This window comes from Aethalodelphis obliquidens, unplaced genomic scaffold, assembly GCF_003676395.1.
Source record: "Aethalodelphis obliquidens isolate GAN/ISIS:26980383/991018 unplaced genomic scaffold, ASM367639v1 scaffold88, whole genome shotgun sequence".
Classification (NCBI taxonomy): domain Eukaryota; kingdom Metazoa; phylum Chordata; class Mammalia; order Artiodactyla; family Delphinidae; genus Aethalodelphis; species Aethalodelphis obliquidens.
Genome location: NW_020838032.1, coordinates 2,548,027 through 2,569,498, shown reverse-complemented (window position 1 = coordinate 2,569,498; position 21,472 = coordinate 2,548,027). Strand labels below are relative to the sequence as shown.

General features: G+C 48.2%; 1 protein-coding gene across 6 annotated transcripts in view; it reads left to right on the top strand.

Moving 5' to 3' along the window:
- The window catches only part of DAPK1 (death associated protein kinase 1), a 210,253-nt gene that overhangs the window by 157,763 nt on the left and 31,018 nt on the right, over positions 1-21,472 (top strand). For all 6 annotated transcript variants that reach the window (XM_027094174.1, XM_027094175.1, XM_027094170.1 and 3 more), the window contains exons 17-19: positions 1,257-1,454; positions 5,360-5,458; positions 12,886-12,963. In XM_027094174.1, coding sequence (XP_026949975.1) covers positions 1,257-1,454; positions 5,360-5,458; positions 12,886-12,963 — 375 coding nt within the window. The remainder of the gene's footprint in view (positions 1-1,256; positions 1,455-5,359; positions 5,459-12,885; positions 12,964-21,472) is intronic.

The following is a 21,472-nucleotide window of genomic DNA, read 5'->3' as shown; positions in this document are numbered from 1 at the left end:
TACCCTAAAATAACAAACTTGAGTGCAACAAGTTATATTATCCTTTCTCCTCTCCAAAGATTCTGTGATTCTAGATTCTGTTTAATAATTAATGTTCATTTGTGGGGTGTAACAAAATTTATGAATTGGTCAGATGACTCAGGTCTCTATTTTTAGCCTTTTTAGCTTTGCAGCAGGTACAGTGATGATCACAGAGCCCAAGACAAATCCTCACTTAGGACTGAAATTGGCAACACACTATTAATTTGTAGATAGACAAAGAAATAGGTGGTTTATTTACTTCCATCACCTGCTATTTTGTAGAAAAACAATAAACTATTCTTATTCGTTTGGCAGTCTCAATTCCAGGCCAGGTTTTCCTTTTTTAATTAAGCACATTCAGCGTAATCTGTTCTTATAGTGAACTCGTACTTACAATGAGGCTGTGATGTTGCTGTGTATAGTTAGATCTGGCACACTGTGGTTAATTTAGGAACTGCCACTTGTGGAGTATTTTCTGGGTACAGAGAAGTAGCTCTCAAGTGGGTGACCTTGCCCCCAGGAGACATTGGTAGTGGCTGGAGACATATTTTGGTCGTCACAGCCCGGGTGGGGCATCTAGAAGATAAAGACCAGGGGTGCTGCTGAACAGCCTACAATTCCCAGGACAGGTCCCAAATGTCAGTAGTGCTGACACTGAGCAAACCCTAGAACAAGTACGTTACAGAGATGTTTCCACACTCCCTCTACCCAGCTCCTACAACTCAACACGCTTCTTCACCGGGGGTTCTAGAGCAGGTGAATTCCCGGACTGATGCTCATATCCATGACAGCAAGTCGCCTTGCTCTCTCAGTTTCTCCTGGTGTCAAATAAAATAATAAACTTTCTACTTAGGAAGTTAGGAAACATTGCTGAGCAAATGTTTTGAAAAGTGTTTTTCAAATACTTGATAAAAGAGGTCATTGGAGTACCAAACATAACTGAAGTCCTATAAATTCAGAGACAAAAAGGAGTGTGGAGTCTTCCTACCCGAATGTACTGGCCAAGCCTAGGTTAATTAAGCTGACGTTCAGCTTGGTCTGGGATTATTCAGAGTGAGATGTATGGGGCCTCGCCCCGACCCCACCAGGAGTAAAGTTCACGGTTTTAATCCTCCTTCAGGCTTTGCAGTAATGGTCCCATTGCCAGTTAAACCTGGCCCAGTGCAGCTGGAAAGGCAAGCGTCCAGGCCCACGTGCCCAAGCGAAAGCGCTCACGGCCCTGGTGTTTGTTGCAGGACGGACACATAGCTCTGCATCTTGCTGTGAGACGATGTCAGATGGAGGTCATCCAGGCTCTCATCAGTCAGGGCTGTTCCGTCGATTTCCAAGACAGGCATGGCAACACCCCCCTCCACGTGGCCTGCAAAGATGGCAACGTGCCGATTGTGGTGGCCCTCTGTGAAGCCAACTGCAATCTGGATCTCTCCAACAAGGTAAAGCTGGAAGGAAGATCCCTGCAGGGTCCGTCTGTGTCTGTCTGTCCACGTGTTTCCGGGTTTGGGCAAGTTTCTCTCTGCATCTTTTCATTGTTCGAAGTCAGTATTGCTTATATGAACCTGTTCCTTTTTATAGGACTCTCCACTTGAAGTATATTTTACATCTGACTTTTGAATAATTTCCTAGAGTAACAGAAAATTACATTAATAAGTACTTCCTGCTAAGCCCGGCTTACCATTTATGGGCATCGAGAAAGAGAGAGAGTGTGTGTGCGTGTGTGTGTGCCTGCGTGCGCACGCACGCACGTCCCCTCCTGTAGAGGAATCAGAGAACATGGTACAAATTGGGGCACCTTCCTGGAGCACTAAGTCTTCAGGGAAACACCTAATGAGTTCTGATGTGATTGAAATTCCTGGGGCCAGATTTCTCCAGTTTCCCCCACTGAGAGTTTTATGGTCAAAAGTTCATAACATCTTTTTTGTGCTTAATAAGTTTGGTAAGACCAAGGGGATACTATCATTTGGTGAATGATAAAGAAATAAAAATCCCCATATGCTGACTCCTAGAAATTAGCTAACACCTTCTCTTTTCCCTGAACACCATCTAGATTTTCATTACCAAATATGATAGAACAGTTGGATATTCATGTGGTTTCAGCCCTGCAACTGTATGAAAGGCAAGCACTATTCTGTTACGATTATGTTAAAAACAAAGTCCAAGTAGAATTAATTTTTTAATTGCAGGAAATGTTTGTTTATAAATGGTAGACATGATACCAGCAGAATTTTATTATGATTTGTTTGAGGTAAAAGGAATTAATATCTGAAACAACTGGAAAATGCTGCTTCTATCAAAAAAAATAGTCCTCTTGCGTATTATGTGATTAATTCTAATGGGAATTGAAATTGGTAATCTTCATATTCTGGAAATATGAAAAGACAATATACTAGGTCTTAACCATTAGCTGCTGGTTGCTTTCTTAGTTTATCCTATTCTAACCTTGCCAAGTCAGTTATATAAGTGGCTTAAGGAGGAAGCTAAATGTAATATTAAGCAGCATCAAGACCTAGGCTTTCCTTCCAGGAGTCTTTAAATGAATAAAAAGCAGCTTTAGGAACCTCGTGGCACTCATTTGAATACCTTTGACTTGGCCATTGTACACCACGACTTTGTGGGTCTCACACCTTCTTCAGAAGGGTTGGTGTCAGCTTGTTTTCCTGTTCATTTTTTCGCTGTTTATTTTAGGAAAGATGATGGGGGCTGTAGGGGAGCTTAAAAGATGCACAGAAAAGTAAGAGAAAGGCATTATTTCTCCAGAAAGCACATCTGGCTTTACATGGTCTCACCCCGGTAGCCGGTTGTCAGCGTGGAGGTGGCACAGTGACGGCCCATGTCCCACAGGCAGACTGTCACTCCTTTCCCATGTCCTGCCTTTTCCTTACCTGGACTCAATTCCCCCGGAGATGAAAATGTTCATTCAGATCCTACCCCTGTCAGCAGTATGTGACAGGAAATTGTCACTATTTTTGACGCTCATTGCAGTGAAACAGACATGTCTTTTTCTGCATTCTTCTCATGTGAAAATCCGGAGAGTGACTATTTACTCGGCCACATCGGGAAAGGCAGGAGAGGAGAGGAACTAGATGATGCAGAATGCACGGCCCTTAACCCTTTGTTCCTTTCTGTATTGGCTCTTCTCATCAGCGAAAGTAGAAAAAGCATGTCGATACACACGTGTGTGTGCACGCACACACACACAGATACGCACACACATCCAGGAGCCTGCAAGAGAATTCCGTGCCTGCCAAGCATTGATGAATGCCCTTCTGTGGCAACACTGTGCCAGGCGCGGGTGGGGAGCAGGGCTAGGCAGGGTATGGACGGCAGGGAATGGTTCTTGCCCTCAGGCTGCTTTTGGACAGACACACAGACATTTCAATATAACAGCATCTCGTATTGCAGTCACTGCTGTGATAGAGGTAGAGGTGCTCCAGAAACATGGACATCTGGACATTAAAGAAACCGGGAAAACCTTTTCAGAGGTGATCATTTTAAATGAGTTAGGACTTGGACAGATGAAGAAGAGGGGAAAGCATATTTCAAGAAGAGGAGGGAGGCAGCAAGAAAGAGGCACTGAATCCAGATGGTGAAAGACCTTGAGTGTAATGCTAAGGAGTTTGGGTTTTGTTCTGTCAATCATTGGGGGCCATCAAAAGTGTAAACTCTCCTAGTCCCTTTTATTCATCACACGTCTCTTCGTTGACCTTCTTCCCTTCTCTAAAACTATGCATCCTGTAACCAAGACTATCTTCCTTACACAGAAATCCAAACTCTTCATCCAGGTCTTCCAAACCTCCTCCTTTCCTTCGCACTTTAACTCTAGGGTATTTGAAAGCTTCGTATCTGCTTTCTAAATCACTCTAGAAGCTAACAGTAAACAAAACATAAATATGCACATACATTGCAGCGTTATTTATAATCGCAAGAAGTGGAACCACCTTAAGTGTCCATCCTCAGCAGGCTGGCTAAATGAGTTATGATATAGCCATATATTGAATATTACTCAGGTGTCTGAAAGAATGTAATAGATTTCCTTATAGACATGGAAAATTATTCACAACCCATTGTTAGGTGAAAAATGCAAGGGACAGAATAGAAGGTGGAGTGTGATTAATGTCTTGGCTCTTCCGATTATTTCTCTCCATTTATGGATTCATAGAGAAAAGCCTGGAAGGTTTGAGTAGGGCTAGTTCTGAGTAGGGCAACTTGGGGGAGGGGGAGGGGGAGGGAGACTTCATTTTTCCCCCATATATCCTTCTGTGTTGTTTGGATTTTCTACCTGAGCATGTGTTAACTTTCTAGCAGAAACCTGTATTTGCACATAAACAGTATAAAGCAGAGATACCCACACTTGCTCAATTCATATCTTCCATAGTGTCTTAGTAATCTTTTTCATGGCTCCCCCGGAGCAAAAGAAATACCTAAAGTTCTGTTTGTTAAGTCGTTCAATCCAAACAACCTAGTATGTATGTCCTAACAACTTAGTAGCTGTGGGAATAAATGATCCACATAAATTGAAAGAAAACTATTTTTATTTCATTCTTAATTAACCCCAGTTGTATATTAATGGGATGTGTATGCTTGTTGGGCACCTCATAACTCCTCAAACCTTGGACTCAGAGTGGACACCACCACCCTTATATCCTATTCTACGTGGATTTTCTCAAGATATTTGCCTCTTATCACAGCAGCGACCAACCCCCTGCTGTGCATACATGATATCATTGAAAGGAAGGCAGTACCAGCTACTTTGAGACTTTGAACTACCTGGAGCTGGTAGTTTCCCTGGTGTCTGAACCTGCTGGTTCCATCAAAAATTTAAAATGTTCCTCAGCACCCCATGAATTCACTGTAGTGCCTCCAGATGCCTTGGGTTTGGGAACCCATAGGCATAAAAAATGGTGGGTATGGCCTTGGAATGTCACCTCATTAGAGTGTCTTCAGTGGCTGTGCTTCCATGCCTTTTCCCTTCGCTGTATCTAAATTTGAACTGTGGTGCGGATCTTTCCGGAACTTTGGGGCCCTTGAGCCCTGACTCATGCCTCCTTTCTGCTGGCGCAGCAGGAGACTTAATTTAGTTATCTTATGATAAGCCTCCCACTCTTTCATCCTTTTAAGTTTTATTTTAAAGTTACTCTTTTAACTGAGAAATACTTGAAAATGTTTTGCTTGGCTTGCCTCCCCAAGGAGATGGCAAGTTTCTGGAGAAGGGAGACCTCGCCTCCTATTTCTTCTTGGAGGATCCCAGATCCCCCAGTGATGGCCCTGTGAGGTCACTCCATAAACGTCTTCCTCAGCAGCAGCCGTGAGGACTCTCCTGGGTCTTTCTTGTCTCTTCCAGTATGGACGGACGCCTCTGCACCTTGCAGCCAACAACGGGATTCTGGACGTGGTCCGCTACCTCTGTCTGACAGGCGCCAACGTGGAGGCGCTGACTTCGGTGAGTAGCCCTCTGGCAGGAGAAAGCAATTGCAAACCCCTCAGGCCTCGAGGGCAGGAGGGGAAAGGTATTGCTTGCCAGCTGCACTCCAGAGCAGACAGGCTGCCGTTAAGCTTCAGCTCCTCCACTGCAGTTACGTAAACATTTGCCCACACAAACCCGGGGTAAGATCCCGAGAACACCTCATCCTCTTCTTCCACCAGGTCTGCACTGCCAGGAACACCTGCTGTTTCCCACTGGCCTTTTCGTTTCCTGCGTTACGCAACAGGCCTTTGTGTTTTCCATTAGGTTGTGTGTTTATCTTTTCTAAAAGTGTCCCCTCCTTCCAGGGAGGGAGGAGGAAGGCCCCCCAGCGTTGGGGAAACAGGTGACAAGAGCTGTTCTCTCTTTTTTAAAAAAGTCCGGCTTTGCTCTTAGGCCCACAACATATTTTAAAATGAGATTTCTTTAAATCTCATTTCTTTAAATGTCTCACTCCCGGCATTCCCCGTTCCAGACCTGGTACCTCCCTGCAGAAGAAACCCTTTGTTTCACATTTCAAGAAATACTAAAGAGGAAAAATATGTCCGCTAAGAGATAAGGTTGCTGTTTTTACCGCTGCGGTGAAACATTATCATTTGAGTTGTCTCTGGCCCAACAGTGGATTGAGTCTCCATTTGCTCACGTGGGTGATTCCTAAAACTCACTAGGACTTTGCTGACATAAAGTGTTTCTCTAAGGAGACCCATCGGAGTCTTGAAATATGGTGGCCAACCTTGGGAAAATCAGGGCTCTGAGGCTGGAGAGTCATACAGGGGTTGGCAAACTATGGACCACAGGCCAAATTCAGCCTGCTGCCTGCTTCTTTTAATAAAGTTTTACTGGGACACAGCCACGCCCATTGTTTACACATTGTCTGTGCCCATTTTCACTCTACAAGGGCAGACGAGCGATTGCAACAGAGACCCTATGGTCCTCAGATCCCCAAATATCTGCTACCTGGCCCTTGACAGAAAATGGGTACTGGCTCTTGGCCTAGGACATTGCCTCCCTGGCTGCGCTAATGTGACAGGGATGTGATTCCCTCCCCACAAGCAGTGGGTCTGTTCTCTGCAGTGTTGAGCCCCGAGCTGGGCTCTTCTGCAGGCCCAGTGCTTACCAGCACTCTACTTGGGGTTGTCCCTTCTTAGGGCACCTCCTCGTCCATCACAAACCCACCTACCGCCGTGCAATGACCTGATGAGCCATTATCAAACCCTGACCATCCATGCCTTGGCACTCGGTCCAGCTACTCCACGATAGAGCACTGATGTACATTTTGATGGGGAGAAGTACTTTTTTGTTGCCTCATAAAAAATAAACTGTCGGGCTTCCCTGGTGGCACAGTGGTTGAGAGTCCACCTGCCGATGCAGGGGACACGGGTTCGTGCCCTGGTCCGGGAGGATCCCGCATGCGGCTGGGACCGTGAGCCATGGCCGCTGGGCATGTGCGTCCGGAGCCTGTGCTCCGCAACGGGAGAGGCCACAACAGTGAGAGGCCCGCGTACCGCCAAAAAAAAAAAAAAAAAAAGGAAACTGTCGAGGACGGCTGTGAAGATGCCAGCAGCTGCTCCTGCCTACCCGGCAGTGTGGGCCGGGACCTCTCAAATGTGTGACCTTCGGCCTCTGCTGGGTCCTTGGGCTGCCCCTTGACCACTGTGAGCCCGCGGTCATCTCCCCGTGCCTTTGGCCTCCCCTCAAGAGGCCCTCGGGTGTAACTCTGCTCCCCACCCTTCCCAGCTCACTGCAGGCGCTTCTCCCTGGTCCCTACGAGTCCACCACGGGGCCTCAGTCATTTATTCATTCAGCAGATACTGAGCATACACTGCGCACCAGGCACAGAACAGCGAACACAGAGGGGCCAAGTCAGGCAGCTGCCCCTCCCTCGGGAAACTTCTAGTCTAATGGGAGAGAGTCAGACCCAAGGGTCACAGCTACTGGATGGGACCCGTGAGAATTAAGAGCCAGAGTCCCCAGGGACGTTTCCAGGAGTGTCAGGACCACTCCTTAGAGATAGTGGAGCGAGAAGGAAGGGCCCAGGCCGGCGGAGCTGGAAGGACAGTGAGCTGGAGCGCAGCCTGGACTGGCCCGGCCAAGGTGGGGCTGGATGTGCATGGCCCCCCAGCGGGCATGGTGGAGACGGGGGTCTCCTAGGGCGGGGAAGCCACGTGGGCTCCACGCAGGGTGTGGGTCATCACAGAGGCGCCGTGCTGCGGGCTGAGGCCGGCTCCACGGAAGGACCGCTTGCTGCCTGTGTCGTACTAGACTTTGTAGTAGCCGCATCTGACAAGGAAAAAGAAACAGGAAATTAATTTCACTGATATATTTTCATATGTTAAAAGTAACATATAAAGTAATGTATTTTGCCCAATAACATGCAAAATATTATCATTTTGACTTGTAATCAGTATTTATAAATTATTGAGATACTTCCAGTTCTTTGATTGAAGTCTTGGAAATCTGGGTACGTTTTATACCCACAGCACATCTTAGCTCGGCCACGTTTCCAGCCCTGCGGAGCCGCGTGTGGGCTGGGCTGCCGCCTTATTGGACGGCACAGCCCAGCCCTCTTCGTGAGCCAGCTTTTCCCCTCTGCCTGACCGCAGGGTTCTTCCCGTCGGGCACCACCTCCCTCGACCCTACAGTGCCTCTAGCTGTTACCCTCCCTCTCCCAGTCTGTTCTCAGCCAGGATAACTGACAAGAGTCTTCTGAAGGTCCGGTCCTCTTTTCCCTTCCCTCCCGCCTCTCCTCCACCTACCGCAATCTGTCCTCGACTCTCGGAATTCCCTCGACTCTGCAGAAGCCCCAGTCACCTCGCCTTCAAAATTTTTTTGTTGTAAAATAAAACAGATTTTTTTTAAGGAAAGGACATGAGCAAAAGTAAAACTTGGTGGATTTGACAAACACCTTTGTAACCCCACTAAGGTCAAGAGGTAGAATTTTCGAGGCCACCCCAGAAACCCCCGGTGGCCCGTCCCAGCCGCAGCTCACCCCCGCCCCTGCCCCCAGTGGAAGCCCCACTCTGACTTTTGTTGTACTATAATCACTTCCATCCTTACCTTTCTTTGTTGTCTTGCTCACCTGAGTGCCAGCAGTCATGTCTAGTTATCTCTCCAGGACACGACACTTCCTTGACACTCTCTCCGGCCTTGGATAAGAAAATCCTACTTTCCCCTGCTTCCCCTCCCATCTCTGCTGCCCTCCTCCAGCTCCAAGGCTTCTTGCTGCTGTTCCACGCCCCCTGGCCGGCTGCCCTCCCGCTCTCTGCCCCCTGCTCCTCTCACCAGCCCCAGGGCTGCAGCTGCACTTAGGAACTCAGGTCCACATCCGGGTCTCCGGCCCACTTGTTCCCTGAGCACTGCGCTGGGACCCAGCCTGGTGAACACCACCTGTGGAAGGCCCCCCGCCTCCACGGTGCATCCTCTCCTTCCGGGTCTGCTCTCCTCCCTCAGTGTCTGCCCTTTGCAAAAGCCTTCTGCGTACATCCAATCGTAAGGTCCAGGAAATGTGGATGCTCTCTTCCCTGTCATCACGCTGGTGGCCACATCCTGGATTCTTCTCGAACTCACAGCTCTTCGTCCTCTGCCTCCACTTGGTTAAAATCTCAGTGTATTTCCCCCAGGACCAGCTCTGCCTCGGAACTGGTCCCTCACCTGTAGCCTCATGGCCCTCCTGACAGTTCTGACCCAGCACCACATTTATCATTCTGGAAAAGCCAGTCTGCAGTGGGTTCCCGTTGCAAATCATCCCGGGGCTCCGTTGCCCTCAGGATGTGCCCTCCATGGCCTGGTCCCTGCCCACTGCCCACCTCACCCTTCACCTAGCACCCCCTTGGCTATACCAAACTGAGTAGGACTCTTTGCAGGTCCGGGGACCTCGCTCATTCCACCTCAGCCAGTTGGTACATGCTGTTCCTTCCCTCTGGAACCTCCTCTGTTTCCAGCCCCACCCCTTGCACATAGTGCCCCCACGTACACACACATACCCCTGCCATGAGGCAATAAGACATGCTTCTGCCTTCACAGGGAGAGACTTTCAGTGCCTAGGAGGCACCCAGACACATAGTAGTACGTGATGTTGGTGTCAGGAAGATTCCGGAACACTAACTCTTTGTCGTCTTGCAGTATTCAACTGGAGCCCCAGGACGCCTCCTCTTTCCCAGTCCCCTTCAGTGGGTGTGATTTGCCCCCTTTCTTGCTCTGTTGGAATTGACTGCTGATTCTCCCATGAGGCTGTGAGCCCTTGGCCATGATCACGTGTAACTTGTCCTGGTCTCCTAACTGGTGTCCCTGCTCCCATCCTGCCCTATCCACAGTCTGTTCCTCACACAGCAGCCTGCCTGACCCTGTGCAGACATACGTCAGATCATGTCCCTCATCTGTTCAGACCTTCCTTCAGCATAAAAGTCCTTATGATGGGGACGTCCCTAAAGATCTGCATTGCCTACCTGTCCCCCATCTCTTCCTCCTCCTCCCCTTGCTCCGCCTGCACCAGTCACATGAGCTTCCTTGATATTCTCCAAACATGAGGGTCATCTTGCTGCCTCAGGGCCTTTGCACTTGCTGTTCTTTGCAAGACTTCCTCAGGTATCCAAATGTCTTGCTCACTCACCTCCTTCAGGTTTTGACTCAAATATAACCTTCTCGGGCTTCCCTGGTGGCGCAGTGGTTGAGACTCTGCCTGCCGATGCAGGGGACACGGGTTCATGCCCCGGTCCGGGAAGATCCCACATGCTGCAGAGTGGCTGGGCCTGTGAGCCATGGCCGCTGAGCCTGCGCGTCCGGAGCCTGTGCTCCACAACGGGAGAGGTCACAATAGTGAGAGGCCTGCGTACCACAAAATATATATATATATATATATATATATATATATATATCTTTCTCAGTGAGACCTCCCAGACCAGTGTGTGACAAGCAGGACAGTGAGTGCTAGGATCGCTCGTGGGCCAGCTGCAGACCTGGCACCTTGCTCAGGGGTGCATGGTAGCACAGGGCCAGAATGAAGAGATCCAGCTCCTACCCTTTTCCCTCTTGGACAGAAAGTCAGGGAGTTTTGGGACACTCTCAGCTCTTTTTTTTTTTTTGATGATTACTGCTGCTTGCTTTTTCTGCGCCTGGTACTTTGTTGGTTCTTTCCATTTCTCTAATCTGCTTAAGAACCTATGCAGTCAAGGTGTCATTTCTCATGCCGTAGATGAAGAAACCCAGGCTTCGGGAGGCCGAGTGACTGACCACACAGCTGGGGAGGGGCAGAATCCGGACTTAAACCTGGGTCCTTCTCACTCCAAAGTTCAAACTCTTTCCACTACACTGGCAGACATTGCTTTTGGAAGCCCAAACAGTGTCCTTTAGAGCGACATGTTTTGCAAACTGTGAAGTGCTGTGCAAACGTAAGGAATTGTTATTGATGGCTGTTTTCCTGACATTTGAGAGACTTAACAGTGGAGAGTAACTTGGCCAGTGAACATCCTCTGTCTGTGTGCTATGCAGATCTGAGGTCTTCAAGAGAAATTCATGGCCAGTCACACCAGAGGACAGAAAATTTAAGTCGAAGCTCAGATTGCTTCCAACTAAGGCAACGGTCCCAAAACTTCGCTGCACAATAGAATCACCTGGGAGGGCTTTCGAACCCTAATGTCCAGATCGCACCCCAGAAAGGTGGAAGCAGAGCATACGGGTGGGAGCCCGGCAGCAGGAGTTCTTAAAGACCCTGGTGATTCCAACGTGCTGTGAGATTTGGGAACGAAGGCCTGTTCTTATCACATCAGGAAGGATCTAGACAGTTTGGCATGCATCCCTGGTTTGGATGTGGTGTCTGACAAATTACCTAATTCACCCCAAAGCAAACTAGAAGCTTTCGTCTGCCTGTTGGAGCCATTTCAGGACTTGAGGGGGGGCAGAGAGAGGCGGGTGGCATGACTGAAAAGCACGCCTCCTCCGGAGTGCCCACCTGAGCTTCGACCACAGCCTACGGCTGTGGTTCTCAGTTGGGCAGCTTCACCCCCCAGGGGATGTTTGGCAATGTCCAGAAACATGGGGTTGTCACAGCTGGTGGAAGAGGGATGCTACTGGTGTCTAGTGATGGAGGCCAAGGTGCTGCTAGCCATCCCACAGCGCACGGGACAGCCTTCCACAGCAGAGAATCGGCCTGGCCACAATGTCAGTAGTGCTGAGGCTGAGAAAAGCTGATCTGACGGCAGGGATTGTGACCTGGGTTGAGAGATTGGCAGGTGTGCTGTCTGTCAGATCCGGGCATTCCTCCAGCCTCCCCGGGGAAGAGAACTTTAACTGTCACTGGTGAACACTGAGAGATGGGCCAAAGGCCCCTTAGTCGTCTTATTAAAAAAAATACTGCTTTTATTTCTTTTGAAGTTGCCTCCCATCTTTTCTACTTTTAAATTTGTAATAATTCCTAAAACTGCAGCAGAAAGATCCCTCAGCCTCCATTCCCTCCTTGGTAGTGCGTGAACAGCCGGCGTTCCTGCCGCCCTGGAGTGGCTCTGAGGTTACTGCACAGGACGCACTGAGATATTAAGAGGTGCTCAACAAATGTTAGCCATCATCGTGCATGTTCACGGCCTGGAAACAGAAAGGAATTCGTTCAGTGTGAAACTGCAGCCCTGTGAAAATTCTCTAATTAAAAAGCAAACACCAAAGTGCTGTGGACCCTTATTTCCTCCTTTTATGTTCACCGAAAATCTTCAGATAAATATTGTAAAACTCAGCCTTTCCTTTGAAATGCACAGTAATTAACAGTAACTAGCTTGATATGAGTGCTACAGATTGTCTATGGAAGGTTTTTTTTTTTTTTTTTTTGCGGTACGCGGACCTCTCCCTTTTTTGGCCTCTCCCCTTTCGGGGCACAGGCTCTGGACACGCAGGTTCAGCGGCCATGGCTCACGGGCCCAGCCGCTCCGCGGCATGTGGGATCTTCCCGGACCGGGGCACGAACCCGTGTCCCCTGCATCGGCAGGTGGACTCTCAACCACTGCGCCACCAGGGAAGCCCTATGGAAGGATTTTAAGACGTTAGCTTCCACTAACTAGAGTTCGCCAGCAAATGGCAGTCTTTATCGTTGGCCTAACTGAAGAGAGGAGGCTCAGGACACAGGGTAATCTGCCCGCTAACGAGGTGCCCGGTTTGATTAAAGCCTGTGGGCCTGAGACATCTCGCCATTGGACCTCAAAGCACCGATGCACGTTTTTTTTCTACCTCTTATCTTCCTTTTTTGGACAATCAAGTGAAATAAGAATTCCACAGAAAGGGAAATAATCCAGGACATGGTCTTTTGTTCACCTTATTTGCTTCTGATGCCTGTTACACTGTTTCTGCCTCAGATGGCAGTACTGGTGTATGGAACACACAGCTCTCTGTCGTGAAGGAAAATACTAATCGTTTTTCTCCAACAGGATGGAAAGACAGCAGAAGATCTTGCTAAATCGGAACAGCATGAACAGGTAGCAGGTCTCCTCACAAGACTCCGAAAGGTGAGAAATTGTGGTCTGAAGTGCTCTGTTTTTATGTGGAAGATTCTGTTTTTTCCCTTGTAAACTATGAAGATGAACAAAAGAGGCTTTGGACACACAAGTGGTACCAAAAGGCACTGGTCCTGTGCTGTGGTTTGCATATCGATTTGCATGAACACATTGGCTACCTCTCTGATTTCTTCTTCTGTATCGAGACTTGGAAATCATTGGCCTCTTTGCAGTCGCTATGCCTGGTTTCCCTCCTACCCGCTTTGTAATACCTGCCCCCTCCCCACCGTGAAGTAGAGGGGAAATGAGAAAGCTGACTCTGCTTCTTTCTTTCTTAATGTTTCGAGCTCCAAGATATCACTTGTGCTCCAGTTTATCAAACATTGTTGCTCTAAGGTTTGAGGAAACATGACAAAAATAAGTAAATGCAGGTGTACCTTTCCAGCCCACATCATAGCAGTATGTACTGAGAGACTTCAAAATAGTCAAACCCTTTAAGCTAGGGATTCTATGTCTGTGACTCTATCCTGAAGAAATGGAAGAAACGCAGAGAAAAAAAGTTCTATGCACAAAGATATCCATTGCAGTATTATGTATAATACAGTAATAAAAATTGGAAACATTGAATGACCAACAATGAAGTCTAGTAAATTGACAGACAGCTATAAAAGAGAGTGGTTTGGGGCCGTTAAAATGTTTTTGAAGAGGTTTTAGTAACAGGAGTTTATTGCTTAGGATGTTCCTGGGCTTCAAAGCAGAAGATAAATTATGTGCACATTGTAATCTCAGCTATGTCTTTTTAAAATGCATGGAAAGAAAAGGGTAACAGTGGTGTCTTTGGATTTTGCTTTTTTAATTAACACTCTTCTTTAAACATTACTGTATTTTTTCCAAATTTCCTATAATAATCATGTAATAATTTTTCAAAAGACAAACTTTATAGGAATAAAAAAAATTGCTCAGTTAAGTGCTCATTGGAAAGGTATTGTCCAGAATAAGCTTTGGGTATCCTACAAAGATCCTGCCATATAAATTGAAAAGTGCCTGGGGGAGGGATTATAATGTCTTATAATCACAGTAACTTTCACAGCTACTGAAAGTTTGAATTTTCATAGTGGTCCCCTGGTCTCCTGGTCCTGGTTGAGAGGGGGAGTGAGAAGGGACACATCTGTAGGTTGGAATGATTTCTTCCCCAGTGCTCGGAGTTGACCTGGGGAAGATAATTCATTTCACACCTTTGTGCTTTGGATCCTGTAAACTGATAAACACTGAGATCCCCCAGGCCACTGCAGGGGTTCAGTCTCCCCTTTGATCTAGAGGTTCTACAAAGAGATCCCTCCTTATTCACACGTTCTTACAGGAAAGACTTAAATTAACTCTGGGCTTCGAATTCTACTCTGTACCACCAGGGACTGTCTCATTGTGAGGGAGAATTTGAACTAGAAAAACAAGGGAAAACTTTTTGTTTACAGGCAAAACAAGGGGGGTGCAGGGGAGCCTATGAGTCTGTCAGCAAATCAATAATGAACTTTCACATAAAATCTCCTAATCTTAAAATTCACTTTATTTGAAGCTATTTTCAGCCAAAGGAAACACAACCTCAGGCCACCGGTTTGCAACCTCTGACTTTTGCTGGATTTTATAGCAGGGAGCCCCACGTTTGAGTGTGTGTGGAGTCTTACATTCATAGACAAAGTGTCACAATATAAGAGCTGTTTTAAATTGATTCCCCATTATAGTATTCATCCATAGAGGAAAGAACCTGAAACAAAATCTGGTCCACAGGCTGGATGCGCACACGTTTTTACAGTTAATTATTTAGCCTCTAGTATGGACCACTGGTAGAAAGCAACACTTTATCAGGCTTAACACCTTAGCAGGTCTATACACATGCTGAGTCAGGTATTCTCAGGTTTCCCAAATTCCAGAGACGGGGATTTTAGCCCACCTGCCACTCCCGGCACCATCGTCCTGATCGGAGCCCCCCAGCACTGTCCTTGTGGGTGTTTTGTGGGCTCAGCTGGCACGCGGGGAGCCCCCTCACAAGGGTAGCACTCTGGACAATCCCATTGCCGCATACTTCCCTGGAGTGCTGTTCACCATCTCAGAAACTCTTGTTATACGGCAGTGACCCCAGGGGAAGGTGCAGTCTATTCATCTTTAAGCAAAAATCAACTGCAAACCACGATCTCCAGTGGTCTGAGGGTCACCCTTGGCCGAGGGACGAGGCTTCTCCTTGGACTGTGCTGTGTTTTACTGCCCATCTACCCCTTAGGAAGATCCTTCCTTTTCTTTAAAAACAGATTGCTACGCTGGGTGCAAACCCAGATATCTATTATGGCAGATTGGAAACAACGGATAAATGCCCAGAAAAAAAGACAGGAAGGAGAGTACCTAACACGATAGCTGAGGTTGGGTGGATTGGATGGGTGTAATATGTTTCGACTGCTTTTATAATTAGGAACATATAGAGGAGGTGCCGCTCATGCATCTCAGGGAAGGGTGGCTGTTTCCAGACCAGAATTTTGAATTCCGGGTGGCGTGGGTTCTTGCCTGGTCCCAGTTTGGCTTTCCCTTTTTTTTTTTTCTTCCATTAATTTGCACTTTGTTTTTTGGTGTCTAGATTTTTTTGAAGAGGAAATATTACAACCTTTAGTATTTTACCATTATCCTGTGGTTTTTGTAAGGAGACAAAGAAAGTCATTTCAATGCCTGTGAATAGAGTACGTCATCCCTGTTAGAGCCCACAACCTACCTAAAAGTTCACCTCGCATCTTTGCTTTGAGAGGCAAAATATGGGGTAAAGGCTGAGAGAGCACAGACTCAGGAGTCCCCACGCTGCCACCTAGCTGGATGAACTAGCCACCAGTTTAACAGCCCTGGGCCTCACTTTCCCTTTGTTAAATGGGCTGGATATAGTGCTGTTCACGGGATGGTGATGAGGGTCGGATGGGTGATGTAAATGATGTCCTTAGAGCATTGCCTGCACACAGGAAGCACCATGTGTTTGCCACAGTCGGCACCCTTGCTTGCATCCTGTGGACCACTCTCTGAGTCCCGGGGAAACATGGAGGTTTCCGTGGAGGCTCCTCTTGTGACCCGCCCCCCCAGGAGCAGATGTTGAGGCTCCTCTTGTGACCCACCCCCCCCCAGGAGCAGATGTTGGGGCGTCAGCAATGGCAAATGTGGCAGGGTACACTTGAGAGTCACTTTTAGTAACAGCCACCATTTACTCCTCGGTATGTGTGGCAGCACAGTAATTTTACATCCCTGCGATGGGGATGTTCCTGCAGGAAACCTGGACTCCACAAGGTTAAGCAATGTACTAATTAGTGCAGAGCAGAGATCCAGACCCAAACAGAAATATCTGCTTTCAGGGCTCGATCAGGGGCTCAGGGCTTCTTCGGTGCTGATTCCTCACCAGCCAGGGATGGTCCTTTCCCCCAGTGAGCTCACGTGCTCTGTGGCAGGCATGGGTCGCCTTCCGCGGGGTCACCCAGAGCCCCATTGCCTTCAGCAGAGTTTTCCCCAGCTCTGTGTTCAGCGAGACGTGCATTTTCGCTTGCCTTTGTCATTCCCTCAAACGGCTCTAGACCTCAGCTTTCTGAGTCTCCAGAAAGGGAGGAGTTGGCTGCCAAGCATTTCTAACCACCCTCTATCTTTTTTTTTTTTAAATAAATCCCCAAATAAATAACTGCTTGGGATTTGGGGACACCCAGCACTGGAACCTGATTCTTGAAAATGATCGCGATATCCCAGTGCATCCCTGGAGAACGCATCGCAGAGGACTTGTGGGCGGTTGCCTCAAGGAGCAGGCTCTACCTGCAGAGAAAGCCAAGAAAGTAGATTTATGTGCAGTCATAACCTGGACCATCTGCAGGAAGAGACTGTCCACAACCCGGTACAATGGGTGAGGGGAACGGGAAGAGGGTAATTTATACTTAGGGGCATCTTACCACCATTTCCTTTCAATGTCATTGTCTCCCCCTTATTTGCCACTGTTTCTCACCAGAGTGTTAACAGCAGCAGCATTTGGGGTGGGTGGAACTTCCTGTCCTTGGAGGATGCGAGGACCCCCAAGCGTCTAATGTCTAAGGTATTCCCTCCCTCATTCATTGTGGAAACCAAAAAACCTGCCTCTGCACCTTTCCTAACACCCCTTAGGGTGTTGCCACCCTCAGTCCTACCCACCCCACGTGGATCCTAAGCACAGTCATGGGGAGAAGGCTGCATCTGGGACAGCAGGGAGGTTGGCCTTAAATTGCCTTGCTATGCCATTTGGTTTCTGAGGGCCAAATTAGCAACAGAAATGTTCCCTGTGTTTTCACCTTTAATCAGTTGGCAAGTCTAGGGACGTATTTTTAAACATTTGTTAGGGGTAAGCCATGGAGCTTTCCCTTCTGGAAATAGAACCAAAGTCATCTTGTTCTTCTGCCTGATCTAGGTGTTGGTACGTTCCCAGGGTTTCATCTGTTCACTCTTAACCCCCTCCCAGTGGGTAGTGTCATCTTTGCCTTTGACTTCAACTGTTGACACGTACTGAGGACTTTCCAACCCTCCCTCCATCCCTCATCTCCTTCTAGAAGCCCACACCTGCGTGTCCATAGATCTTTTTTTTTTTTTAAATTTATTTATTTGTGGCTGTATTGGGTCTTCGTTGCTGCACGCAGGCTTTCTCTAGTTGCGGTGAGCAGGGGCTACTCTTTGTTGCAGTGCACGGGCTTCTCATTCCTGTGGCTTCTCTTGTTGCTCTAGGCTCTAGGCGTGCAGGCTTCAGTAGTTGTGGCACGCAGGCTCAGTAGTTGTGGCTCGCAGGCCCTAGAGCACAGTCTTAGTACTTGTGGCACGTGGGCTTCGTTGCTCTGCCGCATGTGGGATCTTCCCGGACCAGGGCTCGAACCCTTGTCCCCTGCATTGGCAGGTGGGTTCTTAACCACTGCACCACCAGGGAAGCCCATGTCCATAGATCTTCTGATCTCCATCTGATGATTCACAAACTTGATGTGTTTAAAAGTCTATTCTTCATCTTCCTCTCTAGTCTGTTCTTCCCTAGTGAATGCATGACTCTTTCCAATCACGGAAATCAGAAATTTGGAAAAAAAAGAAAAAAAAAGTCATCGTGTTGACCAGCTTGGGACAGCAGAGGGTGGGCCGGAGGAAACTGAGAGAAGATTTTGATCCTTTGAGCAGGGGGCTGACTTCGGGGAAGTGAGACCCTTGCAGCCAGCACATCTGGGCAGGTGCGGGGAGAGGGCGGCCGAGCTGGGGCTTGTGAGGGTAAGAAGAACACAGTCCATCTTCCTCTCTGATCCAGTTCAGCAGGAGATGATTTGGGGGTAGTGGCATGTTGGGGTCCCAGGTACTGTCTGGGAGAGCCCCCCATACACATCTCTCCCCAACTGCGTGTCCAGTGCCTTCCACATTCGGGGCTTGAAATCAACCGTGGTGGTGGTATTTCCACCACAGGAATCAGCAAACACTACAGATCAGGCCTTTCCCACCCCCGCCCCAAGCCCCCTGCAATGAGCTGGTTTTCCAGCACACCATTGCTACGGGGTCTCTGGAGGCTCCCACAATTCCACCTTGCATTGTAGGCACCATCTTCTTACAAAGAGGAGCTGCACCCTCTACTGTCCCCGGTGCTCACCCCCACTACTAAACAAAGCCCCCTCCGGCCCTCCAAACCTGCCCAAGACCTGTGTTGTTACTTAGCCAAACCACTTCTCCTTCTCCTAGAGAAAGGAGGGGTGCGTGTTGTGACAGGCGGGGAGGGCTTGCACTTAGATTTTGCATTGGCGTCCATTTTTACTATCACTGCAAGGTCCATTCTCATCTGATTTTAAAATACTACTTTCAAGGGGGTTTGGGGAGTTGGCTTATTTTTATTTTGTTTGATTGTCCTTCTAATCAGCTTTTCTGTAAACTGATATTAAAAGTAGTTGCTTTTCCTAAGCCTGAGACTAGACAGTGAAGAAACATGCCCAGGAATATTTTGAAAAATAGGACAAAGTTGGGAGTTTGCCCAGAATTTAAAATTCACCACAAGTAAACTGCATTTGCATAATTAAGAGTTGCTGCTCCCATCCTGCTGGGTCTAATTGCATCCTGCCACGTGTGGAAAGCCATGTCATCTCTCCATGCTCTTATCTGGCTTTCCCAGATTGGAGATGGTCCTCCCTGTCAATCTGCTGACGTTTAGTTACCTTTGCAGATGAGAAAGGAAACTAGAAACCCAAATTAACCAGGCCTTCAAAAAGCAATGCAGTTTCCAAATAATACTCGTTTCAAAGATAGTCACAGTATCTACTATAGGCCAAGAACTGTTCTAGGCCCCAAAGAGACCACAGCGAACAAAAGAGGCAAGACCAGCCAATAAACAAATAAGAAAATGCCAGATAGGTCAGGGGGTGGCAAACAATGGTCATAGAGCCCAAACCAGCCCATCGCCTGTTTTTGTAAATATAGTTTTATTGGAGCACAGCTACACCCCTCCATTTACTCCTGTCTCTGGCTGGTTTCTAGACACGCAGGTGGCAGTCACAACAGAGACCACCTGGTGCTTTACAGAAAGGTTTGCTGCCCCCTGGTGTAAGTGTAGGGGATTCAAATGGGCTGAAATGAGAGAAAGTAAGGGGATGGCAGGTGGTGGCTGCTTTCCACTTACGGGTGTGGGGATGCCTCTCTGATGGTGACATTTAAACCAACACCCAAAGGCAAGAAAGAGGAGCCAACCGGAGGAAGGGCTGGGAGAAGGCAGAGGGAATGAGTGAAAAGGGCCTGAGGCGGTAAAGAGTCAGGTGCGTTCTAGGAAATAGATCAAAAAGGAGGGGCTGATGGGGTTAGCAGCAGAGTCTGAGTGCGGTCTTTGGAGCAGAAAATGATGCCCGAGGAGATCTGATCTGAAAGATAGGCCCAACTTTACAGATCTTGGTAAGGTGATTGGGTATTGGTCCAAGTGCGTTAAGTAAGTAGGTTAGGAATTTCCCTCTGCTCAGACCGGGAGACCAGATAGAAGGTGGCCTTGGCAGCCAGGTGAGATAGGACAGCTGCTTGGACCAGAGCTGTCCAGGCTCAGTTACTTTGTGAGCTTTGGGCAAGAATACAAATGGGAGCTCGCTTTCCTGTGTAAATATTTAAAGTATATAGTTAAAGCTAACGGGGAAACATGTGCTCTAGCCTCCCACTCTCACAGACGCACCTTTGTGAGCACCTGGAAGCCCAGCTTCTGGTTTAGGATTCTGATTCCTCGGGGTTCACTGCTGCTTCCCCCCAGCTTCCCAGCCCGCTTGCAAGAGGCCTCACCACGTCCCAGCCACATCCGCCAGCCTTTGGGAGAGAGGGGGACAGGACACGAGAATATTTCAACGCATGAGCCAAGACTTGGGTAACAAAGAACCCTCCACTCCCTCGGGCAGTGTCCCTGCTCATGCTTCCCCGGCCCAGCCAGTGAGAACCTGACCAGCCCAGGCACAGGGAGGGTCTTAGGGCTTCTGTTAAATATAGACCACGGATGGACTTCAGTGCTCCCCCTCCAAAGAAATCGATATCCTATTACCTTCTAGAGCTAGCCAAGAGCACACTCCGTACCTTCCTCTGCCCCTGTCCGCATCAAAACCATAGTCTGCCTTGGAGAGCACACACTCAGGCTGATGCAAGCTGCCATCCCGGGGACCCCGGTCTGGATGCGTCCCTGCTGCGACATCTAGTGGTGAAAAGTGGAAACGCATCACCCACCAGGAGGGAAGAGATTTCAGAAACTTCTGTCTCAGGTTGCTATATCAAATTCAGTTGTGTTCAGATTCTCCAAAGTTCTTAGTGAGCACGAAGAGGGGTCATCCCCGAGGACGAGGTTAAATTTCCTTAGACAGGAAATCTCGAGTATATCTTGCTTTTCCTTGCCTTTCAAGATAATGGTGGATTCTGTCAGTCTTGGTGGAGAGCAGTTTCCTGGCTCATCTTCCCAAGGGCAAGGTGAAGGGTGAATGAGTCCATCCCAGCCCAGGCCAGCAGGTCCTGGTGGAAGGGGAAAGGAAGGTCCAGGAGATGTGCAGAGGCCCTGGGCAGAGGGCAGGAACGTGGGATGGCTTGCAACCCCTGTACCCCTTTCTTTGGCCTGCGAATTATTTTTCTCATCTGCCCGCCATTCACCTCCACTTGAAAGGTGAGAATGCACGTGTGTTCGTATGATCGTCTGGAATTGAGGACATTGTAAAAGCCGAGCTGCCAGTCCAGTGAAGCAGTATTTTCTTGGACAAAAGATTTCCTGAGGACAGTTATTATTGGGGAAACAGCATGTGAGCAGTGATGGGTTCTGAGATGAGCACAGCCCCTCCAGATGAAGGCACAATCTGCAATTTCATAAAAAAAAAAAAAAAAACTTGAAGCCTCCCTGGGGCTCCCCGAGGACGTGGAGCCTGTTAACACAGGCCAGCAATCCAACTCATTTGCTTAGGAAAAATGAGGTGCCGAAATGTGCCCTTTGTCCATGCAAATCCAGAGCAGGGGGGCCCCTTCTCATTCT